Source organism: Protopterus annectens, chromosome 15.part0, assembly GCF_019279795.1.
Source record: "Protopterus annectens isolate FY-2018-M chromosome 15.part0, PAN1.0, whole genome shotgun sequence".
Taxonomy (NCBI): domain Eukaryota; kingdom Metazoa; phylum Chordata; order Ceratodontiformes; family Protopteridae; genus Protopterus; species Protopterus annectens.
In genome coordinates, this window is record NC_056749.1 from 232,769,208 (window position 1) to 232,790,303 (window position 21,096).

Here is a 21,096-nt window from a genome sequence, read left to right on the forward strand (position 1 = left end):
GATTGTTTTGATTATATTTCCTTATGCAGCTGCATTGGCTGCAGGCACCAGGCAAAGCAGTGAGAAGGGAATATGAGATGGGCTGCAGTGAAGGGCATCCTCTCATTTCCTCAAAAAGCACAAGTGGTCTGTTTTCCAGTTTGCACCAAGGAGGACCCGCAACCAACATGCCTCTAATTGTGTGCATTACTCCTCATCCCTCGGGAGAGGTGAGTGGATAGTTTTCCTTCACCTTCCCTAAAATGTGGCTCCTACAGTGGCACTGCCTGTAGTTGAACCTCAGTTGCCTACTTCACAATCAGGACTCTATCCTCTCTGTCATGGAGCCAGGCTGGTGGTTCTGTTTAAAATGTTTGTTTTTGTCTCTTCAATTTTATCTCTTTCCCTTGCTCCATGATAGTAGTGAGATGTGTCCAGGTCATATTTACCTTTCCTCTTATGTGTTCTGGTGTGTGTGTGTGTGTGTGTGTATATATACATATATATATATATGGGTCTACCTGAGTTAGTCGACACGCCAGAACACCGACAAAAAAAGGGCCCCGGAGTTCAGAATCACAGGAAATATTTTAAAACATTGCAGGCAGTCTCAAATACAGAAAACATCTAAACTAATCTTTACTATATTCCTATATAGGTGTGCCTCAGATTGATTTTAGGAATGCAAAACCTTGTACAGTATTTAATTATTGTCAGTATATTGCCAGTAGTGTTAGGTTTGTTCATCCAGTTACACAGAGTTTATTTTCAATGTTATTGCTGATTGTAATAGCACAAATATTATTTATTTGGCCCAAGGCACTGTCTGCCATTCATTTTATGTGGGAAAAACAAATAGATGGTTAAGAGACCATATAAGAGGATATCTGTATAGCATTAGTCTTAAGAATGTTACTAATGCTTTGGCTAAACATGTTAATAACAGTCAGGAACATCAGTTTAAGTTCATGGTAGTTGAACAAGTAAAGGCAAATGAACGAAAGGGTGATTTGGGAGCCCACACAGAAGTAAATGAGACCAAATGGATTGTAGGATTACGGGCAGACAGTGCTGTGGGGCTGAATGGATATGTTCCGTTGAAACCAATTTTGAAGACTAGGCCACTATTTAAATTAGCTATTAGAGTAAATATTTTTTTATATTTAGAATAGTTTTTTATGTTGACATGAGTTGATTGCAACACCTCATTCACAGTTTTTGTATTTTCATATGAAATGTTTTTCAATTAAAATTTTTAGGTTATTTATCATCCCACCTAGAGATATCTTGGTGTCATGTAGTTGACATATGGATGGCTAGTAATGTATATTATGCATATAAATATATGCCCTTTTATAAGAATTTATATTAGAATGCATGTGTTTTGTGTATACATACATATATATATATATATATATATATATATATATATATATACTGTTTTATTTATTAAGTATATATTTTTAATGTCTTTGACATCTTTTATATTGCAGTTGCGTGGTTAAATCATAGTTTAGGAAAATGTTTTTTTATTTTATGTTTCATCCGCTTTGGTTGATGTAAATGCTAGGATGTCTCTCTAAGGCTGTGGATGCTATAATGTCAGAATGCTGATGTTCTTACATGATTGTTGAGTTTTTAAATGTTATTAGGTTTCTGCTAGTTTCTTAATGGTCTGAAGAAGCAAGCATGACTCTGAAAGCTCTTACCCAATTTCTTTGTTTAATAAAAAGTTTTAATAACCTTGCCCTGTTTAAGAGCTCACATTTTGAATACTTTTATATCGATGTATAGATATACATAACCTGTGTGTGTGTGTCTCTCTCTCTCTCAGTATATTTATATATATATATATATATATATATCTCTGTATGTATATATATATATATATATATATATGTGTACGTATTTGTGTGTCTGTATATATATATGAGCAGCATATATATATATATATATATATATATGGATTTTAGGGACTATGGAACGAAACCCATAACACAGAGGAAAGGACATGGAAAAGGACAAACACACAACACACATGGACCAAGGACACAAGGACACAGACACACAAGAAAGAGAGAGAATACAGCCGACAGGAAATAAACGACACAGGAACACAGGACACAGAAAGAAAGAAAGAAATGAAAGAAAGGAAGGAATGGTAGAGAAGGGATAATGGAGAGGGGATGGAGAATATCTTATTCTATCAGTCGAGGAAGCTTCGATACTGGCACCTGGCTGGCTTCAAAGTACTGTTCAAGGAGGACCTGCAACCAACATGCCCCTAATTCACCTCATCCTTTCAATTAACCCCTGTTTACTTACACCGACTTTATCCTGCCGGCGGGCTGGCGCCGGCCGAGCCCCACTGTTCCCATGATCCCGGCCTGCCCACTGGCCGACCACTGGCTGCAACCTGACTCTGATCACACTGGATGAAACACAGATCACTGGATCCCATGGATCGGATCAAGGATATTGATTTCAGCCACGGGCTGCAGCGATCAAGGTCTGGCTGGCCACGAGCCCAAGACACAGGCCTGGCCAGGCCATGAGCTAGGGCCAGGGAGCCGGTCATCAAGTGACAGTGCCCAAGCAATGACAAGGAGCATGGCTGGCCAGGCCGAGCACGAGAAGTGGACGGATCCCAAGGAAGGAGAACACAGCACAAGGACACACAGACAGAGACACAGCAGGAGGAGAGGAGAGAGAGGAAAGAGGAGAGGAGAGTATATATATATATATAAGGAGGAGGAGGAGTATATATGGTATATGCAGGAGAGGAGTGAGCAGTGGCAGGAGAGTATATGGCAGCCACACACCATGAGGAGAGAGAAAGAGAGGAGAGAGAGGGGGAGGGAAGAGGAGAGTGAAGAGAGGAGAGAGAGAGAGGAGAGGAGAGGAGAGAGAGAGAGGAGAGAGGAAAGGAGGAGAGAGAGAGGAGAGGAGAGAGAGGAGAGAGGAGAGAGAGATGAGGAGAGCGAGAGGAGAGGAGGAGAGAGGAGGAGAGCGAGAGGAGAGATAGAGGAGAAAGGAGAGACAGGAGAGGAGAAAGGAGAGAGAGAGGAGAGAGAGGAGAGAGGAGAGTATGGAGAGAGAGGAGAGAGAGAGAGTGGAGAGGGAGAGGAAAGAGAAGAGAGAGAGGAAGGGAGAGAGAGAGGAGAGAGAGAGGAGAGGAGAGGGGAGAGAGGGAGGAGAGAGAGAAGAGAGAGAAAAGAGGAGAGAGGAGAGGGAAGAAGAGAGAGAGAGGAGAGGAGAGAGGGAGAGAGCGGAGAGGAGAGGGGGAGAGAGAGGAGAGAGGAGAGGAGAGAGAGAGAGGAGAGAGAGAGGGGAGAGGAGAGAGAGAGAGGAGAGAGGAGAGAGGAGAGAGGAGAGAGAGAGAGAGAGAGAGATAGGAAAGGAGAGGAGAGGAGGAGAGAGAGAGAGAGAGGAGGAGGAGGAGGGAGGATGGAAGGAAATGGATGGACGGAGAGAGAGAGAGAGAGAGAGAGAGAGAGAGACAAAAAGGAAGGAGATGGACAGTGAAGAATGGAATGGAATGGATGGAAGGAATGGAGTGAGGGAGGAATGGAGGAATGGAATGAAAGGAGGAATGGGAAGGATGGGAAAGGACATGGAAGGAAATACTGTCAGGGTCCCTTGCGGGCTATGTTCTGCTGCCCTTGGAATGAGCTGTGCCTCAGTCCTGCAAGGTTGGTGCTGCTGTTCCCATTGATGGCCACAGCTACTAATTCGCTGAGCAGAGCTCCACGGTACATCCCCTGACCAGGGAGTCTCAGGTTATTTACCCGTTTGGAAAGCATGCGTTTGCCTGGGTTACATTCGGACTGAGAGCAACCAATTACATAGCACATTTTACCTGGCTGCAGAGGGTTTTGGTGTTGGAGATCGCCACTTCCCTTTCAGAGTTGCTCCTTCAGAGAGCCTTAAATTGTTTGTTCCAAGTTTCCATTCTATCTTCCATGGCTAATTCTTCATTGAGGTTGATCTTCAATGTGGCAGAAGCCACCTCACGAGCAGTGGGTACAGGTATTGCTTTTAGATGGCATGCCTTGCTTCACCTTTGTGGGTTTGTGTAACCCTTTAAGGCATCCTTCACTAATGCCCCTTTCATTGGGTTTACCTTGTTTGGTCCCTCTGTCAAATACACATTGACTTGTAGCAAGCAGGAGGGAATGACTTTGTCCATGGTGGGGATAAAGTTCTCTAACCCCCAATGATCCTTGTCCAAGAATCAGAGGGGTAGTAAGAAACTTTGCTTTTGCAGGACTCAGTCCTCCTATCATGCTCTTCAGGAGTCCTGTTGTACTGGCCGGAGTAGGGGATTTAATGGCAGACACTGCCCCAGAGGCAGAGGGGGTATGCCGAAACTTTGCTCCCTGGAACCCTTCTCGGAGAAGCCTGCTCAGTGCTCTTGACACGATGCCTGGCTGTCCTGCCCTGTAGGCAGTCTGATATCTCTCCCTTCACCCACTAGCCTGGACAAGTATCACCTCAGATCAGTGGGTGTTACAGATTATTTCCTGGGGTTACTTCATACCTTTTCTTCAGCCCCCTCCAATTCTAAACTCTCTCCAAGTTGTCCCATCTCGAGGTCCAAGAACTTCTTCAAAAATGAGCCATCTAAGAAGTCTCAACAGGACAACGAGGGTCCGGAACTTACTCTCGCTTCTTTTTGGTGCCCAAAAAGACTGGGGACCTGCATCCCATTTTGGACCTCAGCGAACTAAACTTGTCTATCAGGAAGTCCAAGTTTTGGATGGTCACATTTTGGTCCATTTTGCTTCTTCCGCGCAAGGGTAACTGGATGTTCGCTGTGAATCTCGAGGTTGTGTACTATCATATAAAAGTTGACAGATGCTCCAGGAGATACCTGCACTTTTGACTACCAATTCAGATCCCTGCCCTTTGGACTCGCCACAGCCCCCCAGGTATTTGCCAAATGCATAGCAGTGGTGGCAGCTCATCTCTGGCTGCAAGATTTCCAGGTCTTCTTGTACTGGATGATTGGCTTCTCACGGCCCTCAAGAGGCACCAACTTGCTATGGCTACCAACTATATCCTCAACCTTTTTCAGGATCTAGGCATCATGATCAACCTGCCCAAATCCAATCTTTCCTCATGTCCAAGCCTAGAGTACATCTGGGTTTTTTTGGACAATTGTGTCGAGACTGCAGCACTTCCTCTCCGCAGAGTTCAAGTCATTCAGGACCAGGTCTATCAGTTGCGGACTCCTAGATCGTCCGACAGCCCACTTAATCCTCCAGGCGCTAAGGTTGATTGCTGCAGCTATCAAGTTAGTTTCTTTTGCCAGATGTCACATGCAGGTTCTGCAGTGGATCCTGGTGGTTCAGTTGTCCTCAGTTTCACTCCATGTTCATGACCAGGATCACTCAGGGTTGCAGAAGTCACCTTGCATGGTGGCTTCAGGCTCACTATCTTGTTCTAGGCAGACTTGTTTTCCCCACACAAGGCCACTGTGACCATGGACTCCTCCCTGTTTGGGTGGGGAGCATTTTCGGGGAAGGACTGTTTAAGGCACATTGTCCCCCATAGAGACTAAATTGCACATAAATGTCCTGGAGATTAGAGCAGCCTACTAAAGTTGCAAGCCTTTCAGGACTACCTCCCTCTTGGGACTATAGCGCTTCAGACAGACAACATGGCTGTGGTCTGGTATATCAGCAAGCAGTGGGGGAACATGGTCCTATCCCCTGTGCAGAGAGGGCACGAGAGTGTGGGAATGGTCAATGTCTTCCAGGTGCTTTCTTATTGCAGTGCACATCTCCGGCATTTCCCACGTTAGTCGACAAAATCAGCGTTCTATCCTGAGTTCTCACGAGAGGTCCCAGAGTCCGTCAGTGGCACATCGAATATTCAACTATTGGGGTCTCCTTGCTGCAATCTTTTTCCACCCTGATCAACCACAAATGCAGCAATTACTGTGCCCAGATCCCTCCAATGGTGGAGTCGCTCAGGGATGCTCTGATTCACCATTTGCTGTTGGGGCTTCTCTACAGTTGCCTTCAGCTCCCCTCATTCCCAAAATCTTGTAGAAAGCCAGTCACCTTTAGTCTCCTCTCATCCTTCTTGCCCCCTTTTGGCTTCATCAGGTGTGGTTCTCTCTACTTTGGTCTCATCTGAAAAATTCTCCCTGGATATTGGATCCCTCCCTGGATTTCATTTCCCACTCTTGGGAGCTCTCTCTTCCCAGTCTCCAGTCTCTTCATCTAACCACATGGTTCATCCAATTCCAGTGATCATTTCACAGTCCAGGCTTCTCTCTCCAGTTAAGAGTATTATCTTTGCCTCTCAGAAACCATCTTCCAGGAAGGTATATTCCAGTAAATGGAAGAGATTTTCTATATGGACCAGACAACACAATCTAGCCCCTTTTTCAGCCTCCTATTCCTGACATTTTGTTCATGACCTCTCTTTTTCACTAAGGGGCTAGTTTCTCTATGAACAACCTCCAGTTGGTGGCAGTCTGTAATTTTCATTTAAACGAAAATCCCACCTTTTCTTCCAGATTGTTTAAGGCCTTTCTCAACAGGATCTTTCTCCTCAGACTTCCTATCAAAGATCCCTCTCCACCATGGCATCCAACGCTGGTGTTTTAGTCTTTGACGCAAAAGCCCTTCGAGCCTGCAGCATCTTATGATTTTAAATTCTTGTCCTGGAAGAATGCCTTCTTGGTGGTTATTACTTCTGCCAGAAGGGTTTGAGTTGCAGGATCTCAGCATTAAGCCCCCTTTCATGGTTTTGCACAAAGACAGGGCATCTCTCATGACTAATCCTTTGTTCATCCCTAAGATAGCTTTGGAGACCAATCTTAACCATTCTATTCAACTTTGTGCTCTTCCCCGATTATTCTAATAAAGCAAAATATACATTACATTATTTGGACATCCATAGACACACAGACAGCTATGTTTTTATCTTGAGGACTGAAGAATTTCAGAAGCCAGATCAGCTCTTTGTAGCCTTCTCTCAGGCCCGAAAAGGTCTAGCAGTTACCAAGGTATCGATTTCCTGTTGGATCGCAAGCTGTATTTCCTACATTTATGATGATAGGCACATGGATCTTTCCAGACCAGTTAAAGCTCACTCTACTAGGTCGGTAGCCAGATCTTCTGCCTTCTTGGCTAAACTTTCTTGAGATGAGATTAGCACTGCTGTTGCTTGGTCTAATCCCAGCACCTTTATTGCACATTATTAAGTTGGATTTCGTTCCTCTGCTCCTGCATATCCTTTCCTGAGGCTTCCCAGGGTTCATCGTAGCTGGGGACTCTGACCATCTATGATGAGTCATGACATGAATAGCATCATATAGTTATGTACTTACCATAACTTTGAATCTGTGCTATCCAGTGTCATTCATCATGTTCTCACCCTCCTTTCCCCTTCCTTCTGGAGGCTTGGTAGATACGGAGGGATGTCTTCCTTTGAGGACTTTTCAGATCTATAGGCAGTCTTTACTGCCTTTTTCTTTATCCAGCAAACTCGATCTGAGGGCTGTGGTCAGCAAGAGATTATGGAAAGGGGAGGAGCTTGAGCTCTGGATCTGTCCTTTGGTTGCCGGCTCGGATCTGAGGTCGGAACCAAGACCCATCTGTGATGAATAATAATGCCGGATAGCACAGATTCCAAGTTATGTTAAATTCATAACTCTTTCATCTGATACATTAGGCTTGGATTCCTCAAGTGTCCATCTTCTCTCCTGCTAGGTTGCAATCTTTCCTGGTGGCTTAGACACTGAAAAAGCTTTTAGCTGTCCATTATTTCTGGTCAGAGCAGAATTGGTGAAGACCCTTGCTATGGCCTGTACAGTCAGCATTCATGTGGCTCACCATGTTTATGCTGATGCTATATCTAAAGAGGCAGGCTGTTTGTATAAACTAACATGACTTAGTCCAGCTTAGTTGCTTCCTTCTGATGAAGCCCTGTTTGTACAGGATTCCTAGGATTTGACTGAGGACTCCCAGGGGAAAAAGACATTTGCTAATGCACAGAATTTTAATTGCTCCTCATGGTGTCCTCTGTCTCTTATAGGTGAGACCAGTAACCAAAGAAGAAAAATATGTACAGATTTTGAAGTCTTGTAAGTATAGCTGTCCTGGCTAAATGCCTCATGAGGGTGATTTCATTGACCCACTGGTTGCTTAAGACTTCATACTTGAATGTTGTGATGGTGTGTCTTTGAGTTCACCCCAGCTTTAAGGTACTGCAAAGGAAGAGTGATTTTCGAGTAATTTCAAGGGTCACCACACAGCTGTTATGGCATTCCGCAGATCGGAAATCTGATGGGAGAAGAAGCATTCTCTGCAAAACTCTTGGGATGGCCCCAGACTCTGATGCAGAAAGGCACCCTAGAGGAGATCCCTCATTTAGACTGAGGCCAGGATTTTACTCATCTCTTTCTAATGTTGAAATGGATGGCAAGTTTCTGACACATCTTTAATCTAAAAATCTTCACTGACTGCATAGGGTGCACGAAGACTTCTGAATGGTAACTTTCCAAAGTGTCCTACTTTGCTGTTGCACGTTGCCATCACTATCCTTGATAGAGGCTGACTAGCATAGCAGCATGTGGGGGTCCTCACTGAACGTTCTTATCACCTCGCATTATATGAAACCACTTGAGTAAAAAGAAAACTGCTGTGTAGTTGAAGTTTTGATCCAGGCTGTTTACTCCGGTAATAGCCATAGGGGAAGATAGGGTTATCACTTGTCCCTCTTTGGGCAGTGTCCTGTGAAAAAACTGAAAAATCACAAATGTCTTGAGATTTTTAGGCTAAAAAATATTTCCAAAGTTTTCTTTAATTGCATACAACTGTTATTTTATATCTAAAACACCCAAATGTTATATAAAACGGCATAAGCCACTAAAATAAGCAACTAAAATACTACAAGAATAAACTTTTCTTTTGCCAAAAAAAGTGAAGCTCTGTCCTTTGCACTGGTTGTGGGTATGTTTTGCCCTGCAAAATCTCACATTTCTACACAAAATGTCCCACTCTGGGCTTTTGAAAAGTTGGCAACCCTAAGAAGCCGTGTAAAAGTCCCTTCATGTGTCCCTTTTCCTGGAAAATAGACTAAAGGTAGCCCTATTGAGGGAAGGCCTAGTTATATCTTTGATTGTGCACTCCCATAAATGCATACTCTATGGTTCTACGTAAACTGGGAGAAGTCTTCTCGGAACCCATTTCATTTGATCACCTCTGTTAAAGTTGCAAAGAAAGATTAAGGAGAACAGGAGGGCACGATCTGAAGGTGCAGTATAGTTAGGGTAGACATGAGAAAGCTCAGAGAAGGGGTGAAAGTCTACCCAAAGAATTGATAGGGTCAAGATATAGTAATGTAATTCATGAATGATTGGAAAAATCACAAGGAATTTCTTAATGGGTGAACTGAAAAGAAAAATACTGTTGACTAAAAGATCTGTAACTCACTTGAGATGCAGTAATGAATAACCTAAGATGACTTGCTGTCCTCTTTTGCTATAAAACTCTCTCAGATGTTGGGGTCATGCAGTGACGCTTCTTGGCCATAATGGCCTTGCATCAAAGCATGTCAGGGGAGGAAATTAGTAGATTATATAAATAAATGGGTGATCTTCGCTAAGAATATATCTGTATGTAAAGCCTGCGATGATAACCCAGTTACTTTAGCTGTACAGGCAGTCATTTTTTCTTTAAGTAAAACAGCAAGCCTAATTAAAAAAAATGTGCATAAGGGAAGACAGGACATGACAGAGGATTACAAAAAGTCTTGTGTCTTTAGTATTGTATGGATGATATGTTAACCTGCTGAGTGCATTTCTACAGTACTGCACTTACCTGGTATGCAAGTGCATTCTGATGCTAAATTACTCCTTTCAGGTCAATCAATTGGCATTGCAGGCAAAACACAGTGACCTAAGAAGAGAATCCTAATGGAATTCTTGAAACTTTAGCATATAAAATTGTATTTTGTTGACTAGTGCCACAAGTCCTTGAATTTTTGAAGTGTAGTGGGTAAGGCATCTCTTTCGAGGTCTGTTAGCCAGTCTACACTTTGGACTGTTGCTACATGTATTCATACTGCCTGCATGCAGTTTTACTGTTGTGTGGTTACTGCTATGGAATAAAGCTAGCTGACCCTTGGAAGGAGCTGCTGACCCTGTAAATTTGGTACTGTCAAGTCATTAATAGTAGGGTATGTGCACAGCACTGAGCTTGGTATGTTCAAGAGGAGACAACAGGTTTTAAATGAGACTATAACCAGCAATTCAGTCTGTTTTGGGTTGAACAGAAAGACATGCACTTACTGTAGCATTTTGCCAGCACAGCACACTGTTGTCTGTAAGCATGAAAACACAGTATTCTTGAAGTTCACTTCTTGAGGCTGATCAGTGGGTTTTATAACTTCTTGAAGCAACATCAGGGCTGAAAGTAAAAACATTCGAGCCTTTTTGATTGATTGTATGAACCAAGAAAATTGCTGGCATTTCACTTCTGAGCTTCCTGTAATTTCAGTGGCAGCATGCTGTGGCCAGAATCCGTTCCAAATCACAGCTGTCTCCTAGACTGACCCTTAAGAGTTTACAAGGCAAAGGGGAAACAGAAGTAGGTTGCCAAGTCTTTCTTTTATATCACACTTGCACTTACACCAGTGGACACTTCAGAATAACCAGTCAGCACTATACTGCACAACTTTAGAATGTGGGGAGAAACAAGAGCACCCCGAGAAAACCCACTTGAATGCAAGAAGTACATGCAGACTTCCCAACGAAGTCACCCCAACTGAGAACTGAACCAGAGGACCTCTTGGTATGAGTTGGCAGTACTGTTATGCCACATTGCCACCCTGTGTATAGAGAATGTTATACTACGTGAAAAATACAAGGTGACTCAAGAAAGTGGGTGCAGTGACCTCCATTATCCAGCCATCTAAGGAGGAAGACTTGCCAAGTCAACGAGAAGGTGGTTTTCGCTGGGTACTCATATTTCCAGCCACTTTCGCGAGTCTCTCATTCTCCTTTGCTGTCATAACTAATTTCTTGAGAGGGTACTGTTTCAGAATTAAATGATTCTCTTCTGATTTCTTTCGAATTATAATAACATTCAAAAAATTCTTCTAGCATAATGAACTTCTTAATTCATTCTGTTTATCTTGTAATTTGTTCTTGCTATTGTATGTAGTTCCATGGGAAAATTGCCCATGCATTATGCTTTGTATTAGACTTTGTTTTGCAATAGTATTTTCAACGTTCATTTCCATATGTGGGAACACTGTGCCCTACTCATTTCTGTACAGTGTCAGTTTTTGAAGCAATTTGAAAGTGAGTGTTGACTAAACTGTGAACTGCATGAAGAGAAAGGACAAGGTATGCACTGTACAGAGCAAGTAGATGTATTTTGAGTATCATACTAAAATAAAATGACGTTAGCTTGCAGTGTTTTCTTTTGTATTTGTGTAATCTAACTGTAGTAGATGTATTCTGATCAGTGCCTTGTGTATCTGATCATGAAGGTGACATATGATGAACCCTTAACTTTAATGTGGGTTTGGATTACACTGTGATTAAGATAACAGAAAAAAACGAGAGTTTTATCACACCAGTCTTTGAACCATACTGGGCTGTGCTGCTGCCTCTTCAGACTCATTTCTGTAAATGTCATTGCATGTATTAGGATCAGGCCTTGACAGTATATTTCATTTTGATCACTAAAGCCACATCTTTGAATAAAGTGGTAGACTGAAGACTGCCAAGTTCAGAGCTGTTTGTGGCACTGTGATAAAGTGTAGGTTAGATGTAAACTGTTATTGAAGTAAATTTTATAGGAATTCTTCCCCTGCAAAATCAGCCTGTCTAGAAATTATATTGAAAATGTAGCACGTGGCCTGTGTGTATTTCACTCAGACTAACGACTGGAAGAGAAAAATGTGATAAAAACAATTACTGTGGCCTTTATACTTTTTTTAAATGTATTTCTTTGTTTTATTTAGGAAGACATATTATGCAGGAGACTGGGCAAGTTTTACTTTCTCTGGTTTACTGTCATGGATTGAAGAATGCAAGGTAAATGTTAATATTTTAAAAATGTTCTCATATGAATATGCAAAACTGTACCAGAATTTTGTTTCCTAATGGCATTTCATGTATTTTGATATACTAGAAAGGTTTGCAAGTTTCAATATTTGATTTCATCTTGTTAACTCATTCGCTCCAGTGGAGCTTGGGAAGTTTGCACTGTAACTTCCAATGGTCGGAGCCTAAGCCTTTTCACAGAATGTTCATATGTCTTGAAACATAGGGGTTATGAAATAAGTGTTGATGGCAAACTCTTCAGCATAAACAATTTTTATAGTGTTAGTATTCTTTAGATTTTTAGGTCTTAAACTGAATTTTATAAGTTACAGTAAGCACAGTTCCCCGGATTTACGAAGCCCTGTAGAGCATGCAGGAGCTATTTTCAGCAATATGGCCGACGTGTGATCCAGGAACGAGCTCCCTGGACGTGCATGTGAGCTCTTAGACTAATCCTGCACGGACCGAGCTCCTGTGTGCAAATTACCCTCATTTGCAGGTGAAAACCATGCAAATGAGGGTAATTTGTGATCCAGGAAGCCGGCAGCTGTCAGTGCAAGACGAGTGCAGTCTGCAGAAATGTACTCTGTTAGTAACAGAGTACATTTCTGCAAACTACAAAATGAAGCTATGACAGCTCCAAATAAAGGCTGCATATTATTGAGGAAACATACCAATGGCCAAGTAGGCCATTGGCATTGTAAACTGTTTAAAAAAAAAAAACTTTTTTTTTTTCCCTATCTCTGCTGTTTAAGCATAGGGTAGCGGCACGCAACCGGGATTGGGGGAAAATAATAAAATAAACCTAAAATGTGCTTTCTAACTAAAAGCAGTATTCTGCCATGCAAGTCAATGGTAAGCATAAGACAACGTGGCCAGTGAGTAAGGGTGGAGGCTCAGTGTGGGACATGTAACTATGCATTAGCAGGCAATCGTATGCAAATGAGGGGGAGGATAGTGAATCCCAGATTTCCCCAGGGTGTGAAGCAGGTCCCAAGAGTGTAAGAGTATAAATAGCTGGGTGCAAGACTAGAATATAGGTGACATCTTGGGGGTGTGTGTCAGGCAATACTGTAAGTGGATTGGAGCCCTGTGGCTCGGGATTGCTCCTAGCTTAGCACAGCTAAGCTAGGGGAGTGTCTAAACCTGCCTAGTACTCTTTACAAAGTGTAAGCGGGTGTGCACGCCACGCACCGGGTTTTACAGGATGAAAAAGGAAGTTAAACTAGGAAATAGCAACTTTGAGCACTCAGTTTGCGTGGCGCACACATGGTCTTAAACAGGAAGGCAATGGGAAGGGAAACCAGCAGTAGGAAGGTAATCAAGGAAAACTAGCTTAGCTGGCAGGTGAAATGTGTCAGAACCTGCCAATTACACAGACAGCAGACCAGCCCAGCCCAGAACACTACTGTAAACTAAGCAAACACCTTCCCCTCTGGCTTTTCCACACTCTACACCACTGGTGTATACAAGCGGGGAAATTTTAACAAACCTACAAAATGAGAAGGGCTGCAGCAGGCAACATAGCACAACATGTGCAAGAGGCTGAGGGTGGTGAGGATGTTAATGCTGCCCAATCTCCCACAGTGAGGAGATGGAGAAGAGTGTACAGACCCAGGGTAACCTACCCAGGGGCTACATGAACTGGAGATAGTGGAGCGCAATAGGGTGGACAGAGTCCTCCTATAGCAAATTGTTGAGCTGTGCTGGCCACACCTGACACACCAAACCGCCCTAGGAGAACCCATCCTATTGGATACCAAGGTATGTGTAGGCCTAGGTATACTAGCCACAGGTACCTCCCAAAGCACAACAGGGGATATCTTGGGGATCTCACAGGCATCAGCATCCAGAGTATTCCACCATTTCCTGGATGCTATGTCAGCACATGCCAGTGAGCACATATAGTTCCTCAACACACGTGAGGTGTTGACCAGCAATACGAGTCTCTTCCACCAAATAACAGAATACCCTGGGGTAGTGGGTGCTATAGACTGCATGCACATACGCATCAAAGCACCACCCGGTGAGCAGGGTGGGGCCTACATCAACCACAGGAGCATCCCCTCCATCAACTGCCAGGTCATATGTGATGCCCAGGGCATAATGAATGTGTGTGCTGGCTGCCTTGGAAGCTATGATGATTCACATATGGCATCTGACGCAGCTGTGCCACAGATTTGCCAATGTGGACATCCCCTACAGTCACCTAATGGGGGATGCTGGGCTACCCACTGGAGCCATGGCTGATGACACCCATCAGAAATTAACGCACACCTGAACAACAATGCCATAATGAGGCACACGCACAGGCCAGACATATAATAGAGCATGTGTTTGGGATGCTGAGGTCACGGTTCCGGTGTCTGGACACATCCGGTGGAGCCTTTCAGTATTCACCAGCTACATGTACCCAAATTGTTATGGTATCTGCTGTGCTACACAATATGATCCTGTGGAAACAGCTGCAACAGGAACAGCATGGGGCAGGGCCACACAGCTCCCCACCAATGCCAAGGCTTGTACAGGCACAGGGTGACTCGGAGGAAGAACAACCTGAGCCTGCCCCAGTAGGCAGAAGGAGGTGTGGCCAGTATGCCCTGGCCTTGGCAAAGAGGCAATGCGCATAGCATATGCACTGACACAGTAGGGACCCAGGGAATGACACCTCTCTCTGACTCCCAATGACAGTAAAAGGAATGCCAAACATGACACTACCTGTGATCAGCCATGTATAGGGAGTGTACTATGTGCATCCGACATAGGCAGCCTTCCAGCGCCATCCTCAGGTCTGGCACACCCTCAAGGTAAGTCAGTCAAACTACCAATTGACAAATGGAGTAGAATGTGTTGTTACTTGTAGCTGTGGTATGGATGTGAGCATGCAAGGGATTTGGGTGGCCGAATGTTATGGCAGCAGACAGTAGACACCCATAATGGCACCATGACATCTGTAACACAAACCTGAGTCACCATAGTAGCCAGTACTACACAGGGTGACAAAACCCACTGCAGGAAATGGGCAGAGCGACATGTTTGTCCATAAGACCCACACATGCCAGTCAGGAAGGTCCACCTACCCAACAACAGTCTCAGCCAGCAGGACAGGTGTAGACAAATGCAAACAAATGCTGTACTATGGCCTCTGAATGAGCACTATGGGTAACCCCTCCCCCAGACCTACACAGACAGACTACAGCAGGCTAGGCAGTTAGATGCAAGTTGGGAAGGCTAGGAAGTCTGAAACTAATATGTAGGTAATTAAAACTAAGATCTGTAGTACACTGGTATGCCTCTAGCCAGCACGATAGGTAAGACTACAGACTGAAATGGAGTACCTGACATACCAGTACAGTCCTAGCAAATGTGTACAAGTGTCAGGTGTGCCTCCTCATAATACGTACACATATAGTAACAGTCAGGTGTGCCTCCATACTCCTGTGTAGAAATGTGGAAACAGTCAGGTGCTCCCCCTCCCCGCTATGCAGAAATGTAGCAACAGTCAATGCCAAATGACCGATGGATATCCTGTAGACACAGCATGCTATATGTCTGTGTACAACACAAAGGTCAGCACCACAGTACAAACTACCTGAACTTGATCCGCACATGCAGTACAAATGGTCATACTGGGCATGCTCACACACTTAAACACATGAAGGCCATGTCTGCAAACACCAGTGGACCAGACATATCTGGCAGTCGCAATTCTTAGTGCAGACACATGTCAGTATGCACCACTCCTGCCTTTCACACACACTGGATAGGAATACAGACACATATGTAAGGACAACACACTGTAATAAGCCAAAGGTAGACGGACATAGATGTGTGGAAGAGGGTGACTGTGACAAGGAGCCATCTGGGCCTGTCCCACCCAGCATACAGCCGAAGGACCCCAAACACATGAGGTGCAGATGTCACTCACTGCAAATTCTAGCCACCAGTATCTGTCAGCATGACAGACTATGTCGTGCACGTGCCAGCTGTGCAACATGACTGTACAAGGACGTAGTCATCTAGTAGCTGTATATACATACCTGTGACATATGACCCTGTGTGTGCCCGCATGTGGCATGTCAACCCCTACATGAATGTGTTATGGTCAATGCACACACTGCCCTCCCCAAAGCAGTATTATGACAAGCCTGCTGAGGTCATCCAATGTTAAATACACCTTTGGGAGAGCTGTAGCTCAGTAATCTCCATGGCGCGTCCTGTAACAGCGTACTGCTGTAGTGATAAACTAATTAGGTAGTAGTTTTAACCCCAGACTTGGCAATTGTGTGTGTGTGTTTGTCTGTCTGTCTCTGACTGTGTAGAGAGAAATGCTTTTTAGGCTACTCGCACTCCGTACAAATGATATACTCAACTTTGGCAAGGCTGCCCATGACACTCACTTAGAAATACACCTCTGGGAAAGTCATAACTCAGTAATCTCTGTAGCGCATCCTGTAACTGCGTACTGCTGTAGTGCGATAAAGTCGTTAGGTAAGTGCTCTAACCCCAGACTTGGAAACTGTGTGTGTGTCTGAGTAGAGAGCAATGCTTTTTAGGCTACTCACACTCCTTAGAATTCATATACTCAACTTTGGCAAGGCTGCTAATGTCACTCACCTAGACATACACCTCTGGGAAGGGTGTAGCTCAGTAATCTCCGTAGCGTGTCCAGTAACTGAGTACTGGTGTGTGATAATGTAGTTAGGTAGATGATCCAACCCCAGACATGGCAACTGTGTGTGTGTGTGTGTGTGTGTGTGTGTGTGTGAATCTGTGTGTCAGTGTGTCTCCGTCTGTCTTTGAGTAGAGAACAATGCTTTTTAGGGTACTCACACTCCTTAGAATTCATATACTCAACTTTGGCAAGGCTGCTGATGTCACCCACCTAGAAATACACCTCTGGGAAGGTTGTAGCTCAGTAATCTCTGTAGTGCCTCCTGTAACTGAGTACTGCTGTAGTGTGATTTAGAACTGTGGTAGGGTTCCATCTCCACCCATGGCAGTTCTGGATGTTGTGTGTGTTCCAATGTCTGTGTACGGAGCAATGCATTACAGGCTACTCACTTGCAGTACATTTCAAATGCCCTACTTTGATAATCCTGTTGATGTCATTCATTGTGAAATACAACATTGTGGAAAAAGTTCTGTAGTAATTCCTGTGGTGCGAGCTTATAACTGCTCTATGCTGTAGTGTGATATAGACCTCGGTCAGGGGTTCTATACACACACATATCAGTTGTGGATGGTTTGTGTGCGTCTCACTGTCTGTGTAGGAAGCAATGCATTTTAGGCTAGTCACTCGCAGTACAGTTGACATGCCCTCCTTTGGTAATCCTGCTGATGTCATTCATTGTGAAATGCACCTTTGGGGAAGAAGTACTTAAGTAATATCTGTGGTGCATACTATAACTGCTTAGTGCTGTAGTGTGATAAACTAGTTATGTAGGGGTTCAACTCCCAGACATGACGTGTGTGTGTGTCTGTGTGTCTGTGTGTGTGCTTGTGTGTGTTTGTAACTCATATACTTTGTAGAAGTGGTTGTGAGTGTGTGACACCTGTTGGCAATGTGGAGGAGGTTTTGCTTATTTCTTTTATTGTGGCCCTACTATATATCACAATGCCAACCATACAGGGATACTAGATGTAAATTAGCTGAGAGCCTGAGGTGCAAAGCCATACCCATACATGTGACATCAAGGCCAGCCATTCACAGTTAGCAACCCCACTATTACTCAAAGCACACACTCAACCCATGTGTCATATGTACACACATGCCTAGGCAACAGTCAATATGTGGGTCGTACACTGCATATTGGCCATTGATCGTAACTATGCAGTGATAGCAGTGGGCTACAGGGGGCATGTCACCCTGCTCATCTGTCCAATATGCACGTACATGCAGACAGTGCACCTCCACCATGTTCCCCAGTGGACACCTGCATCATCTATGGTGCCTTCACATGTGACTCGCAACAGACATACAGTGCCTGACAACATGCCCTGTATGGACAGATGACACTGACATCAGGGAATGCTGTTAGCATGATATCAATGTAGGTGCAGGGTAAACCTGCTGCCCATTACCAGTTCCTGCCACAGGTGGGCAAGCCTGGCACATCTGATGATCTGTGTTCACAACGTGGGCCAGACACCCCAGTTACAGTAGCACATGTCACTGTACATGCATGTGGGAGGTGTGCACATCCCAGACACCATCCATGTCGTGGACTAAGGAACACATACATGGCAAGTGATGCACAGGATTGGCCACACACAGGTGACTGGATGGGAGATGCAATTCCCACCTGTGTGGGCAAATGCAGAAACTACAGGCCTGAGCCGCAATGCAGACCATTGTTGTGTGGCCTAATGCCAAGGTATACCCATCTCCTACCCTTGTGAAGGCCTACTGGCACAGTTGACCACCACACACCCGTGCAGACATGCACCCATTCATATCAGAACTGGCACCCTATGTGTTCGTGTGTTGTATGGTGCATACGTCCACATCCACACTCACTACAACCCCCCCCAGGGCATACTGAAGCATGCTGTCTGATACCTCCTCATACTCTTTGCCCATACAGCCTCTGTATGACCCATGTGGTGCATGTGATACATGCACATTGATGTGTTGTGGCAATCCCACTAGTGATGAATTGCACTCCTGGCCCTGCCAAGTGTCAACGTGTGTGCATCCGTGTGTGTGTGCCTGTGTTGATGCTGGCACGTGTTCATGCAGATAGGCATGTGTACGTCACCTACCGTATACTTACCGTATCCCTGTTACAGATGTCACTCACCATCACATATATGTTCTGAGTGCTCCACAGCAGATAACCCATGTGGCGCATCCAAAAACTGCATCGAACTGTGATAACACTACATAGTTGTCAGAGGTTTGATACCCTGTGCTGGTAGGTTTGTGACACAAACTTGCTTCAGTTTTAATCTCCCACCCCTTCCTGACATATATTTGCCTTTGTCCGCCTCCCCCATCCCCTCTCTGGTGGATGTGGAGGCCCACACCTGCATTGCTTAGGCAGCAGCATGTGTAATTTAAGTGATGCTCATGATCAGCTGATGGCCTGTGCACGAATTGCAGCCCTCCCATAGCTGATTGAATGTGGAATAGCTGTGGTAACATTCCCATAACCACTTGTATGGAAACACACTCCAATACCTAGGAACATCATGGTGGTGTTGGTCCTTTTCAGTCACTGTGAGCAGGAACTAAATCTCCTGTTTGACAAACAGCATCTCAGATGGATTGGGGATTTACCTCTAACAATGTACACTGTGGAAAGAGGGCAACAAACAGGAGGGGGATGTGCCTGACTTGACTGCAGACTGCAAGTTTTGCTATACTGCATTTGGAGTAATGTTGGTTTAACAGTGTTTGTCTAGATATGCCAGTCATACATGTCACAATACCTGCCATGTCAGTTCCATGGGCAGTGTTGTGTCTTTGGTTTCATGTGTTAGCCACTGTGCATCTATCTGTGGAATGCAGAAGGTAGTGTGAGGATTGCAGTCTGTAGATGGTGAAGGCCGTGACAGTTACTGACTTCATATCCCTCATAGGACATATGTTGCAACAAACCGCATTACAATGGTAAATGTATGAGGTTATCACAGTAACATGTCTGTACTGGCCCTGTGTATGTGCTGTCAGCCACACCTCTGTCAACCTATGTACATATGTCGTGCATGAAGTGGTGCATATGTGCTGTACACCATAAATAGTGTTGTCATATCTGATAACAAGCCAGTGATATATCAAATTGCTACACGTCATGTACAGTAGGGGTTATATATCATGACATAACCTGGATATTCTGTGGATGTTTGTACAGTACTGAGGTCTTTGTAGTGATGAGGAATGTTGGCAGTGTGTGTGTATTGTTAATATGTACATTAGCCTGTGTACAAACTGTGGTAGATATCCTTGTTCTAGCTCCCCTTCTGTCTGATGTTACATGCTGCCCCACTGTATGGTACCATTTTGCCGTACATGTTTGTAGGGCCATACACACACATGTCCCATACCACAGACAGCCATCAGACCAAACTGTGTGGCAGTCCAGTATATGTAGGGGTCAGTCTGTGAGTGGCACATATGAGGATGGTGTAGAACAGATGGTCCATATGCTGTAATAATATGCTAGCTTACCATCTGTGGCTGTGTTCACATTGGTTGTGGTTATGCACTTTCACACAGGTGTATCTTACCCTGTGCTGTGACATGGCTGTGGAGCCTGCTATATATGCAGGTGCATGTGCATTCCCCCATTGTTACATGCCTAACAGCCTAGTGTACTTAACCAGTGAGATGTCATGTGCAGATACTGCTGCTGGGCCTCCCTTAAAAGTCATGCATGTCAGACAGAGCAGTGGGATGGTGTACAGATGTATGTCAATATCTAGTGGGTAGTATGTGTCCATGGCACCCCTGTACCAGCAGTCATTGTGTCAGGCCAGACAGGAGTGTGTGAATCCAAAACCTATGGTGACAAATGTATACCAGTTGTTATGTGTTATACCCATCTACATGGCTGTCTACATCCATATTGTCAGGCCTGGTACACATGTGCACTAAGGGATTATGTGTAAACCTCTGGACTGTACAGGGTGTGTCCGAAGTTCCACATATATTGACCAATATCTCTGCTGCACTCCACAGGCGTATTGCATGTTAGCGGCGGTACTTTACAGTGATTTCTTTAGGACGTCTGTCAGTAGCCAGTGGCACTCATGTTATAAGCAGATGTCACCTTCCACACACACCATGTCTGTAAAGATGATCCCAATGACAGTAACAATAGTCAAGTAATATACCTGCTATATATACCTGACTTCCCCTTGCACTATGACTTTGGGATTGTAGGGGTTGGGGTAGGGCTACACTCCAAGTCCAGGACATATGGTGTAAATATATGTACATATACTTATCTAGATAGCCATATATATATATATATATATATATATATATATATATATATATATATATATATATATATATATATATATATAATTACACATGT

At 44.2% G+C, this 21,096-nt stretch overlaps 1 protein-coding gene across 1 annotated transcript in view; it reads left to right on the forward strand.

Moving 5' to 3' along the window:
- The window catches only part of CHM (CHM Rab escort protein), a 1,989,252-nt gene that overhangs the window by 137,169 nt on the left and 1,830,987 nt on the right, over positions 1–21,096 (forward strand). Inside the window, exon 3 of the mRNA XM_044057753.1 lies at positions 11,971–12,043. Within this exon, the coding sequence (XP_043913688.1) occupies positions 11,971–12,043 (73 nt within the window). The remainder of the gene's footprint in view (positions 1–11,970; positions 12,044–21,096) is intronic.